Raw genomic sequence first — 12,302 nt, forward strand, 5'->3', positions numbered from 1 at the left:
CTCACCCTGCCACCTGAGGCCCCGGCCTAGGGCGGCCGTCTGAGTTGCGAGGATCTCGGGCCGGAGGCCCGGCGGTGTGGACGCCACAGTGTCTGTGCTGCTGTTGGCGGCGACCCCAGCCCCTGGCCTGGCTCCCTGCGGCATTCCCACCGGAGCACAGGGGCAGAGGGCCAGGGTGGGCAGCAGGGCAGAGGTGGGCTTCAGAACGTGGCTCTCTGGAGCTTCGCGGCGTTGGCTTCAGCCAGGGCTTGCACTGGAGGAGAGAGACGCAGGTGAGAAGGCACTGCACAGGGGGGCGGGCCCTCCAGCCCACCCACCCAGGAAGAAGTCTCTCCTGCAAAAACCACCCCTCAACCCTGAGAGAGGGGGACAAAGGAACAGAAGTCAGTTCTTGTTCAGCTGCCTGATACTGAGGGGCTGTGTGCTAGGGGGAAGGGACACAGCCTTTGCCTAGAGCTGTCCGGGGACACTTTAATTTACAGAAGACCTGGGCACCATCTGGGAGAGATAAGATCTGGGAGAAGCAGCTTTCAGGGGCTTCTGAGGCAGGGAACAGATGGCAGGCTTGCAGGCCGACAGGAGGTGCAGGGGTGGGGAGCTGGGGCAGCCCTCTGACAGCGGACAGGAGCGGCCTCTGTCCCGTCTGCTCCTGGAGATGCAAAGCCACTGGACCGGCAGCTTCCTGGGAGCAGCCCTGCCAGCCGGCTCCAGCCCAGCACCGCGCAGGATGGATGGACGGAGGGGAAGAGCGGCGAGGCGCGCCGGCGCGGGAGAGGCGATGGCAGGCAGGATGGAGGGTGCAGGCAGCTGGCCGGGGAAGGGCGTGGGGGCAGGGGTCCCACGCCCGGGGCTGGATGAAATACGGTAGAAAAGTGCTTACGTCAGAGCTCAGACCCGCATGACATGGCTGCTGTCGGCGCCCCGCGGGGGTTCAGATGGTAGGGGGTTGGCTGGTGGAGCCGGGGAGGCAGGGGAGGTGGGAGGGCTTGGGGTGGCACATTGCACTGGAAACAGAAATGAACAGGGCGGTGAATACGGGCTGCGGGGAGGGGTGGGGGGTCAGGCGGAGGCAGGAGGCCGGTGCCCAGAGCAAGCGAGGCCCTCCTCCACGCAGGGAGCAAGGCAGGAGGCAAGCAGGGAGGAGCGCTGAGCTTGGGCATCTGTTCAAGCTGAGCGGAGCTGGTTCCAGGGTCGCCATGGAGGAGAGCACGGGACCCAGGGGAGACCTGGCCGCATCCAAGCTCTGCTGAGAAGCAGGGTGACGGGGGGTGAGGCTGGCCCCTCTGAGCCTAGAGCTCCCCTTCCATCTGTGCAGCGGGGAGATGCTCACACCTCCCCACGACTGTGGACAGGGTGAGGGGTGGCACCTTCAGAGGCAGTGATATCACTGATGACCATGATTAATAGTGCAGTAAAATCACACTAATCCAAATCACCAGGCCCTCATTCAATGACTCAAAGCGGAGTGATCCCAGTGTTTATCAGCCCATGAGGACAGAGGCTCCTGATGTGCTTCAGACCAGTCCGTTAACTTCAACTGGAGGGTTCAAAAGCGATTCCCCACTGTCACTTGAAATCTCATTTCATCCATCCAGGAAAGGCCAACTTCAATCCACCTCTAAACAGATCATTTAAGCCCCAAGTGGTGACATTTAAATTAATGAGATTTTACTCTATCATCATTCTTTCCCATGCTGGAGAACAGCAAAGTGAAGGACAAGGAAGGAGGAGTCGTAGTGTTAGGAACAGGCTCTGCAAGCCTCTAGACCCCCGTGCTCCCTTGGTGTGGCTGTGGGAGCCTCACTCAGGCTCAGAGCAGAACCAGACCTGGGCCAGAGTCACACTGTCTTCCCCCGGAGAGGGACCCTGGCACCAGACTTCCCAGACCCTTGCTCCCACCCTACCTGGGCCCTCATCACCTTTCCTGGCCTCTGCACAGGAGAAAGGGCCTACGCAGCTCCGCGGCTCATCTGTACATGCCCACAAACACACAGAGACACAGCGCTCTCCCTGACAGGAAGTGATCGAGTCTGCATGGGTCCACAACACCACACCTTTCTACTCAGCACACACAACTCATGTGTGTGTATGGGCATGACTGAACCTGGCCTTGTACACAACCCAACACACTTGTCACTTCTCATACAAATACAACCACAAACACCTTTCAAGCACACATCCGTGCACACACCCGTATCACAGATCCAATGGTTAGTTGTCTGGTAACTTCAATTCCTAACAGTCAAGGAACCAAAACCTAAGCAAGGAAGATCTGAAGGAAGCCAAATAGATGTTACAATGTACATGCAACAAAGCTCTTATAATTTATTCCCTGAAGAGTATCTGGAGCCCAGATACTCTTCAGTTCAGTTCAGCCGCTCAGTCGTGTCCGACTCTTTGCGACCCCATGAATCGCAGCACGCCAGGCCTCCCTGTCCATCACCAACTCCCGGACTTCACTCAAACTCACGTCCATCGAGTCAGTGATGCCATCCAGCCATCTCATCCTCTGTCGGCCCCATCTCCTCCTGCCCCCGATCCCTCCCAGCATCAGAGTCTTTTCCAATGAGTCAACTCTTCACATGAGGTGACCAAAGTACTGGAGTTTCAGCTTTAGCATCATTCCTTCCAAAGAACACCCAGGGGTGATCTCCTTTCGAATGGACTGGTTGGATCTCCTTGCAGTCCAAGGGACTCTCAAGAGTCTCCTCCAACACCACAGTTCAAAAGCATCAATTCTTTGGCGCTCAGCCTTCTTCACAGTTCAACTCTCATATCCATGCATGACTACTGGAAAAACTATAGCCTTGACTAGAAGGACCTTAGTCGGCAAAGTAATGGCTCTGCTTTTGAATATGCTATCTAGGTTGGTCATAACTTTTCTTCCAAGCAGCAAGTGTCTTTTAACTTCATGGCTGCAGTCACCATCTGCAGTGATTTTGGAGCCCAGAAAAATAAAGTTTGATACTGTTTCCACTGTTTCCCCATCTATTTGCCATGAAGTGATGGGACCAGATGCCATGATCTTTGTTTTCTGAATGTTGAGCTTTAAGCCAACTTTTTCGCTCTCAACTTTCACTTTCATCAAGAGGCTTTTTAGCTCCTCTTCACCTTCTGCCATAAGGGTGGGGTCATCTGCATATCTGAGGTGATTGATATTTCTTCCAGCAATCGTGATTCCAGCTTGTGTTTCTTCCAGTCCAGCGTTTCTCATGATGTACTCTGCATATAAGTTAAATAAGCAGGGTGACAATATACAGCCTTGACATACTCCTTTTCCTATTTGGAACCAGTCTGTTGTTCCATGTCCAGTTCTAACTGTTTCCAGATACTCTTATTTAAACATAATTACAAAAGCAGAGACATTACTTTGCTGACTAAGGTCCGTCTAGTCAAGGCTATGGTTTTTCCAGTGGTCATGTACAGATGTGAGAGTTGGACTGTGAAGAAAGCTGAGCGCCGAAGAATTAATGCTTTTGAACTGTGGTGTTGGAGGAGACTCTTGAGAGTCCCTTGAATTGCAAGGAGATCCAACCAGTCTATTCTAAAGGAGATCAATCCTGGGTGTTCTTTGGAAGGAATGATGCTAAAGCTGAAACTCCAGTACTTTGGCCACCTAATGCGAAGAGTTGACTCATTGGAAAAGACTCTGATGCTGGGAGGGATTGGGGGCAGGAGGAGAAGGGGACGACAGAGGATGAGATGGCTGGATGGCATCACTGACTCGATGGACATGAGTTTGAGTGAGCTCCAGGGGTTGGTGATGGACAAGGAGGCCTGGCGTGCTGCGATTCATGGGGTCATGGGGAGTCAGACACGACTGAGTGACTGAACTGAACTGATGATAGGTGTTGACCTGCTGGGTTTCTAGCCCGTGAGAGATTAGAAACAGGAAAATTAGGAGAGGGAGAGAGAAAGAGGAATTGAGAGGCCCACTGAGGCACAACTGAAGGCGAGAACAGCTTCTGTGAAAAGCAGACATATTAACTTCAAAACCTTCATAGTCTGGGAACATTTAGCAGGGGCACAAATAGATCTGTACAGATTAGAGACCCCAGGGGCATCTCTTCCACAGAGGTCAGCAAAATAAGGACATTTATAATGATACTCTAGTGGTAAAGAACCCTCCTGCCAGTATAGGAGATGCTGGTTCGACCCTGGGTTGGAAAGATCCTCTGGAGGAGGGCATGGAAACCCACTCCAGTATTCTTGCCTGGAGAATCCCCATGGACAGAGGAGCCTGGTGGGCTGCAATCCATGGGGGCGCAAAGAGTTAGACACAACTGAAGTGACTTAGCACACGTACATGCATAATGATACTAAATGAGTGAGAACAAGAAAGATTAATTATGTTAAATACAACCTCTTTAAGAAATTAGAGAAATACTAAATGGATTATGAATACGTCCATCAAAATAAGTTCACATACGTAGCAGACAGGCATTGCACAATGCGCTACTCCAGCTGTGTGTTCACAAGTACTACCCCACCTGCACGTACAAATAATCAGTCACACTTATTCACGATCATGAGGCTGTGCTCTCTCCATCCTGCACACGTCGGTGTGTTTTCACAAAAGTTCCATACACACACTGTGCACAACATATACACAAATAGCCTTGATCATCCATCACCCTGCAAAGAAAGCCCATCACATGCATTTTTAAGCACCACCTCCACCTACATATTGTACACTCACAGCAACAGTTTCCCAACCACCACCTGTGCTGATAAATAATGGGTCTCTGCACAACCCCCATAGACATTTTGCACACACAGACACACTCCTATATTTGCAAACATTCCCTCCACGCATACATCACACACGTGAATATACACACATACATGTGTACCTACAACCATTACCCAGTACAGACACTGCAATGACATCACGCCACATGGACAAGCCCAGTATTGCCACATCTTCCGTGTACTGCACGCCAGGGACACCAGCAACGGCTACACGCTTGCCGCCCGCCTCGGCATCAGGCCACCCCCTGCCCGCTGCACCAGCCCACAGGCACCCTCTCCCACACAGCGACTGCCGTACCCACTGCCCGCTGCACCAGCCCACGGGCACCCTCTCCCACACAGCGACGGCCATGCCTGGCAGAGCTGGGCTCTGGGAACATGAGCCACAGGCCGGGGCAGTGGGCACAGGGTAAGTCTGAGGTCTGGCCGGGCCACAGCCATGTTTTAAATAGTTGGGGTTTTGGCAAAAGCAGGGTGACCATTTGCTTTCCGCACACAGACTCTGGAATGTAAGCCCATGTGTATCAAGGGAGAATCTGAAAAGCCAGGGTGAGTTTTGTTTTCACAACGCCTTCGGTAGGGGAGCGGTAGCAGGGAAAGCCAGGGGCTGGGGAGGGGCAGAGGGAAGTTTTAATAGCTCCGTCTGTTCTAACTCTTGAAACAGGAAGTTGCCTTTTGCCCAGAGCGTGTGGAATTTGATCTCTGGAAGGTTCCGGTTCATTTTGTAGCTAAACTACAGGGCGGTTGACAGAAGCTTCCTTGTAGCCAAACTGGTTCTGCTGCCGTTTGGCTGCAGGCTGGGGCTCTCTGAAGCCTATCACTTCTCTTGCTCTCCTCTCCTGCCCACGGAAAGCTTGTTTCTGAAAGATCTCCAAGGACGTTCCCTGGCCACCCATTCTAAAGTCCATTTATACCCCAACTGCTAGTAGGTTCTTCCTTAAAGCTTACTTAGATCCCTTTTGCTGTATCTCAAAACCCTTTGGTTTCTGAAAATACCCATATTTAAAATAGCTAGAAAAACCACCAAAGCCTCCTGCTTCTACGTTAGCTGCTGCTGTTTCAGCTAATATGACCCCCAGAACTAGGGCTACTGCTCCTATAGCAGGGGGCATTTGCTGAGCAGCTACTGGGTGCCAGGCACGGGGCCACGTGCTCAGCACACCTTGTTTCCATCCTCACACCACGAGACAGGTATCTCGATTTAAATTTTACAGATGCAGAAAAGAGCCAGGACTGAAACCCTGTGTCCCTGACATGAAAAGCCTTTCCTTCCTCTGTGCGTCCTGCCGTGATCCTGAGCTGACATGCACCCAGGGCTTTAGAACTGTGGCCAGCACGACTAATGTCATCACAAGCCCGGCATCCATCTAGGGCATTCGTCTTGACTGGCCTTTGCAGCCTTCCCCCTCTCCATCCAAAGCACTTTTAGTGTTGAGGAAGAGGGAATATTCTGTCTCCCAGGCTTCGTGACTTGACCAACTTCCTCCACCACAAAGCCTCCCATTCACAGAGTCTCTTCCATTCTTCCCAGTTACATTCTCCTCTTTTCCAGGGTGCTTCCCTTCAGGCGGAAGAGAAGTTAATTCTACTGGCTACAACCCCGTAGTGTCCACTAAGACCCACTAGCCTTTGTGTCAGTGTGAAGTCAGCTCCTTACACTCATCTTTTCTTAGCAGCAAAGTGGGTTTGGGTCAACAGCCACGGTGGTGACTCTCTTGGCTACTTGTACCATCTTCCCTTTGCATTCCTGCCATTTGCCTGCAGCATGAATGGGCAGTTGGAGAAAGCCCTGGAACACTGGCCCTCACTCTGCCACACTCTGGCACACACGTGTATATCTCCCCATCAAGCTCAGTCATCTCCCTTTCTCTGGGCCTTTCCTGGACCTGCATAGGTTCAGCGGCTCCCTGCGCTCCCCACACGGCCTCTGGCCATTCTGCCAACCAGCAGTGAGGCGGGTCATCGTGACTCTGAGCTCCCAGATGTCAGCTCCTCTGGTGCCTTCGCACCCAGTGAGCCTAGCACAGTCCCTGGTGCCCAATAAGCGCGCATCCTGACCTCAAGGAACGCGGCCCTGGCTCTACGCTAGCCCCTGCCACGCTGCCTCCCCTACTCCTGGGCAGCCGGTCTCCCTGGCAGAGCGAGGCCCAGCCCCTCTCACCAGACAGCATGCGGCCTCTGCGGGAGGCCTCGGTCGCCAGGGCACAGGAGATCTCAATCCTCTTCTCCTGCTCCTGCAGCTGGCTCTCCGAGTCCTGGGGCACGTCCACAAAGTCCCCCTCGCCGACGGGCACCACGCTCTGCATGCTGGAGAGGCACAGACACACAGACATGGAGGGGGCAGCATGGCCCAGCTGGCCTGGGGGATCTGCGGGCTGAGGGTGGTGGGGGTCCGGGGGCCTGTGAGTGTGCAAGCCTGTCCCCCGGGGTGAGCAGGACCCTGGCAAATCGCATGTCAGGACCCCTGCCTGCAACATTTCAAAACGAACTGGAAGGTTTAAGAGAACACTCAGGGCAGCCTCGGGGTGGGGAAGAGAAGTCAGCAGAGGGCAGCTCATCCGTTTGTCTTGATGAGAGCACACGCATGAGCCCAGGAGGTCTCTGCGGCGCCGCGGGCTGCGGCAAGACCCGGCCACGTGCCTCGGCCCAGGCTGCCGCCTCAAACCACTTCTTCCACGGTGGGAGGCTTGGGAGAACCAACCACATGTGTCCGGGCCCTGGATTCAGCAGCACCAGCGCCCTCGATGTCCTGGGTGCCAGGGTGGGCGGAGGAGGCGGAGGCTCAGCCGAGGCCTGTTACCTGGACTTGGCAATGAGCGTCTTGATCCTCTCCACTTTCTTCTGCTTCTCCTTCAGCTCCTCGGGGCTCAGGGGCGTGTCGGGCTCCAGGTCAAGGTACCGCTCAGGGATGAGGACTTTGCCCGGGGTGGAGAGCTGTGGAGGAGCGCGGTCACCGCCTCCACGCCCTCCTCCGCGCCCCCCACCCCGCGCTGCCCTCGCAGGACGCCGCCCACCTCCCTGTTGATGTCCACGTCATAGCGCGGCGGCTCCAGCTCCGTCTTGCGCAGCCGGGCGATCTCCTCCCGCGGACTCTCGTAGGCCTGCCCGCCGGGCTCCTCGGCTCGCAGCGCCGCCTCCAGGTTGGAGATGTCTACCTCGTGGATGCTGCGCTGGCGGCGCACCTGGGGGCGGCAGAGTCAGGACCGCGCGGGGCCTCTGTCCCGCCGCCTCCAGGCAGCCCCGGCCATGCCGAGGTCCTCTCCGGCCCTGCCCAGCACGGCCGACCTGGCCACCACCCCACTGGGCCCACTGCGTCCGCTGCAAAGCTGCCCTCCTTCCGCGGTGCTTGTCCAAAGCCTGCCCACCCACAAGGGCGCAGCGGAGACACCTCGCCACTGCCGCCTGTCAGCGCTGTCTCTCTCCGCCTGCCTCACCTGTGTTCACATCCCGCGCCATATATTTTGAGTAACGAATCAGTGTGTCTTACATGGATCGCTAGCCTTATCACATGAAAGAAGGGCAGGATTTATGGGTCATGAGTTCTCTTTTCTGAAATTTAGTGGAAAGAGAAGTTAGGCGCAGAGTTTGGGCTATTCTTAGCTCTGCACTTAGGAGCTGTGTGGCCCAGAGCTCCTTAATTTCTCATGACTTTTCCCCCGTCTCTAAAATGGGGACAAAGCCCGTCTAGTCAAAGCATGGTTTCTCCAGTGGTCATGTATGGATGTGAGAGTGGGACCATAAAGAAGGCTGAGAGCAAAGAATTGATGCTTTCGAATTGTGGCGCTGAAGACTCTTGAGAGTCCCTTGGACTGCAAGGAGATCCAATCAGTTGATCCTAAAGGAAATCAACCCTGAATATTCATTGGAAGCACTGATGCTGAAGCTCCAATACTTTTGGCCACTTCATTTGAAGAGCCAACTCATTGGAAAGGATCCTGATGCTGGGAAAGATTATAGGCAAAAGAAGGGGGTGACAGAGGATGAGACAGTTAATTAGCATCAGCCTCTCAATGGACATACATCTGAGCAAGCTCCAAGAGATAGTGAAGGATGGGGAAGGCTGGTGTGCTGCAGTCCATGGGGTCGTAAAAAGTCTGACACGACCTAGTGACTGAACCACAGCAACGGGGGTAACACTTCCTAGTCCCATGTCCTTGAAACGACTAAACGAGACGAAAGGGCCTGTGACCTGTACTGCACCACGTGTTGGTGTCCTATGATGATGACCTTCAGCCACCCCCAGCCCAATGTTAAGCACACAGGAAATGCTCTAGAAACACGGACAAGTGATAGCTACTTCCAGGTTGTGGATTCTGTACTATTCTCTATTCAATGAATGTTGTATAATTCACTTCAACTAAAATAATCAAGGCATTTCTTTTTGTGAGTTATTTTTCTCAAAACACAAAAGAGGCAAACACTTGCTGCAATATGTCTTCTGCCCAGCGTGGGAGAAGCTTCCCCAGGTCTCCCAGTTGCCTGGCTTGGGTCCGTCCTGGCCCCTCCTTGCTGAAACCTCCTCCTCCCTCAGGCCCCTCCGGCTCAGGCTGACCGTGCCTGGCGGTGGGCAGTGCTAGCGGACACCAGGCTGAGTCCGTGGGGCCGGGAGGACGTTACCACTTTGTAGGCAGGCCGGGCACCGGGGTCGGGGGCCGGGCTGGCTGGGAGCTGCAGACTCCTCCGCTTGTCCCTGGTGGAGCCGCTCTGCCGCCGCCGCATGCGATCCATCTGCTCCTCCACGCTCATTTTGGCCTTGCCCTCGCCAGGAAACACAGCACTCTTGGGGCGCTCCTGCTGCGGGGGAAGGACAGGGCTTGGACTCGTGCCCTCCCCTGCCCTCCGACTTTTTATCTGCCTGGATCCCTTAAAAATTTCCTTCTCCAGAAAGCCTGCCTGTAATGGGTTACATAGCGAACCCTGAAGGGTACATCTAAGTCCTAACCGCAGTATCTGTGCATGTGACCTTCTTTGGAAATGGAGTTTTTGCAGGTGTAATTAAGTCACGGAGCCCAAGATGAGATCATTTTCAATTGTGGTGTGTTCTAAATTGAATAATGGGTGTCTTTATAAGCAACAGGAAAAAGAAAACACATAGAGTAGAAGGTGATGTGAAGGTGGGGCAGAGATTGGGGTGGCATATCTACAAGCCAAATGTTGCCCACAACAACCAGAAGGCATGAGGGAAGCACGGAATGGGTGTTTCCTCAGCCTGCACACACAGCCCACCTTCAGACACCTTGATTCTGGACACCGGCCTTTGTAATGGTGAGGGAATAACTTCTGTTTTCAATCACCACATTCGTGGCATTTTGCTAACTTCCTAGGAAATTAACACAGTGCCTCTGGCCAGCACATGTATGTTTGACCATCGACGTTTGCGTTTGTGTTTCATCAGTAGCACATTATAATGATTTTGTTCAATCATGATTATGCACAGCTTCCTTGTCTCATGACGTGTTTCCTTGAAGAACTCCCCCACTTCCCTTCTTCTGTCCTGTTCTACCTTCCTCCTCTAGCTCCGGGCTTCCTGAACTGTGACAGACAGGCGGACACACAGCCCAGCTTGGGCCGCCAAGCTCTCTGGGCCTGCGGGCGTGCACTCACCCGGGAGGAGAGGCCATTGGTGAGCCCGTTGGCACTCCTCCTCACCACCCTCGATGGAGTCACTTCTTCATCGGTGGGTGACTTGGTCCGTGGGGGTACGATGCCCACTGTAGGGAGACACAGTGGCCAGTGGGTCCCACAAAGAGGGACACAGGGCTGCCCGCTCCTCAGAGGGGCTCGGCCCCACCCACTCCTCGGAGGGGCTCGGCCTGCCCCTTCTCAGGGAGGTTCGTCCTGCCCCTTCTCAGAGGGGCTTGGTCCCGCCAGCGGCAGAGGTGGAGGCCCAGGTGAGGAAGCGCTTCCTTGGGTGTGAGCGAGCACCTCTCTGGGCTCCCCTCTGGTGCGAAGCCTCGCTTCTAGGGGGCAGCGGGGCAGGGGGTACCTTTGTTGAGAGCCGCCTGCTTCTCTGCCTCAGCCTCTTGCCTGGTGGACACAAGGCTGATGTCTCTAGAGGTGTCCAGGGGGGATGTCTGCTGGGGGTCTCTCTTGCTTTGCTCGTAGCTTGCCTTGGGCTAGGGAGAAAGGATGAGAAGATGGATGGATGGACGGTGCTAGAGTAACCTCGGAGAACTGGGCCCTGGTGGTGATGCTTTGTTTTGCAATGGTTGGAGTGCCAGCCTCTGCAAGAGACACGGAGCAGGGAGACTGCGCACTCGCTGGCAAGCGGGCAAGGACGCGCTTGAGCCTCCCCCCATGCCAACGTGGGGCCCTCCTGTGGAAAGAGGGCTCAGGGCCTCCAAGAGGCCCCCAGTTGAGGCTCATCAGAGAGATTCCCTCATGGCAGACATGGAATGTACAGACTTGCTGTGAGCCAGAGGAGGAACGACTGGGGCAGGGGGCCACAGAGCCAAAGATCTCTGCGGATTCTACCGGGTTTTTCAACAAGAAAACCAGGTGAGTTTTGTGGGAAGGAAAAGGGCACTGGGGTTGTGGACTCCCAGAACCGCGTGACTAGACCAGAGGTCAGAAACTAGCTCTGGCCCAACTGGAGAGCTTGGGTGAGTCCTACCACCTGTTTTTGTCTGTAAAACTGAGGTAACGATGCCTGTCCTGCCCACCGCACCGGGCAGACCCTCGAGGGTTGTGCATATCACCAGTAAATGGCTGAGCCTGTTTTACGACTCTTTCTGCTCAGCACACAACCTCTTCCAAGCCTAACTGCACATTTCTCCTGAACCTTGGCTAGCGATTCAGGTGAAAGGAGGAGACAGAACAGGGGAGAAAGTGTGTGTATCCTTACATTCTGGGGGCTGGTGAGGCCCAGAGACACAGGCAAGGGAAGAGGGAGAGCGTGCGGGGATGGGGGCTGAGGTGGACCAAGGCAGGAAGAGACCAGAACGGCGCTGGTGGGGATGGGGCGTCGCGGGGTCTCCGTCGTCGGTCACGCTGGCAGGGAGCGGGCCCCAACCCACCACCCACAGCCACGGGCTGCCACGGGGCAGGGCAGCAACGCAGTTTTCCACTGTCCACAGGAAGCAAAAGGGGAAAGAGGTCCAGTACGAGGGCCTCAGCCATCCCTCTGCTCATCCCAGAGTCTGACTAGACAGAGGCCAGGAACGCTGAGCTGTGGGAAAGTCAGCCCGGGAATAGGGTCAGTGACCTGGTCTCCTGCAGGCCGTTCCCTCCATCCCTGCCCTCGGGGCCCGAGGGCGCTGGGTACCTGACCCCTGGCTGTCTCACCACCGCAGTGCCAGGAAGGGGAGTTGGGGTGCGGCCAGAAGCGGCTCTCGCTAGGGAGTGGAGGCACAGTGGGAGGAGACTCCAGGGGGACGTAGGCTTTGGGGAGGGGGGGCCGCGGCGGGCCGGGCTCCTGAGGCAGAGAGAAGCCAGAGCGTTAGGAGGAGCGAGAGCAGCTGCTGTGAGAGCAGAAGAAGAGAACGTTAGCAGAGGCGGACCCTCACTCCCACCCGGGCCAGGGCAGGCAGACCCTCACTCCCACCCGGGCC

At 55.3% G+C, this 12,302-nt stretch overlaps 1 protein-coding gene across 1 annotated transcript in view; it reads right to left on the minus strand.

The window, feature by feature from the left end:
* Positions 1–888: 888 nt before the first annotated feature.
* Positions 889–12,302, minus strand: part of PLEKHA6 (pleckstrin homology domain containing A6) — a 139,664-nt gene continuing 128,250 nt past the window's right edge. The window contains exons 21-28 of the mRNA XM_052654004.1: positions 12,017–12,166; positions 10,739–10,868; positions 10,357–10,463; positions 9,370–9,546; positions 7,767–7,934; positions 7,553–7,686; positions 6,914–7,059; positions 889–1,004 (exon numbers count right to left, since the gene is read on the minus strand). Coding sequence (XP_052509964.1) covers positions 889–1,004; positions 6,914–7,059; positions 7,553–7,686; positions 7,767–7,934; positions 9,370–9,546; positions 10,357–10,463; positions 10,739–10,868; positions 12,017–12,166 — 1,128 coding nt within the window. The remainder of the gene's footprint in view (positions 1,005–6,913; positions 7,060–7,552; positions 7,687–7,766; positions 7,935–9,369; positions 9,547–10,356; positions 10,464–10,738; positions 10,869–12,016; positions 12,167–12,302) is intronic.

This window comes from Budorcas taxicolor, chromosome 16 (genome assembly GCF_023091745.1).
Source record: "Budorcas taxicolor isolate Tak-1 chromosome 16, Takin1.1, whole genome shotgun sequence".
NCBI classification, from domain to species: Eukaryota; Metazoa; Chordata; class Mammalia; order Artiodactyla; family Bovidae; genus Budorcas; species Budorcas taxicolor.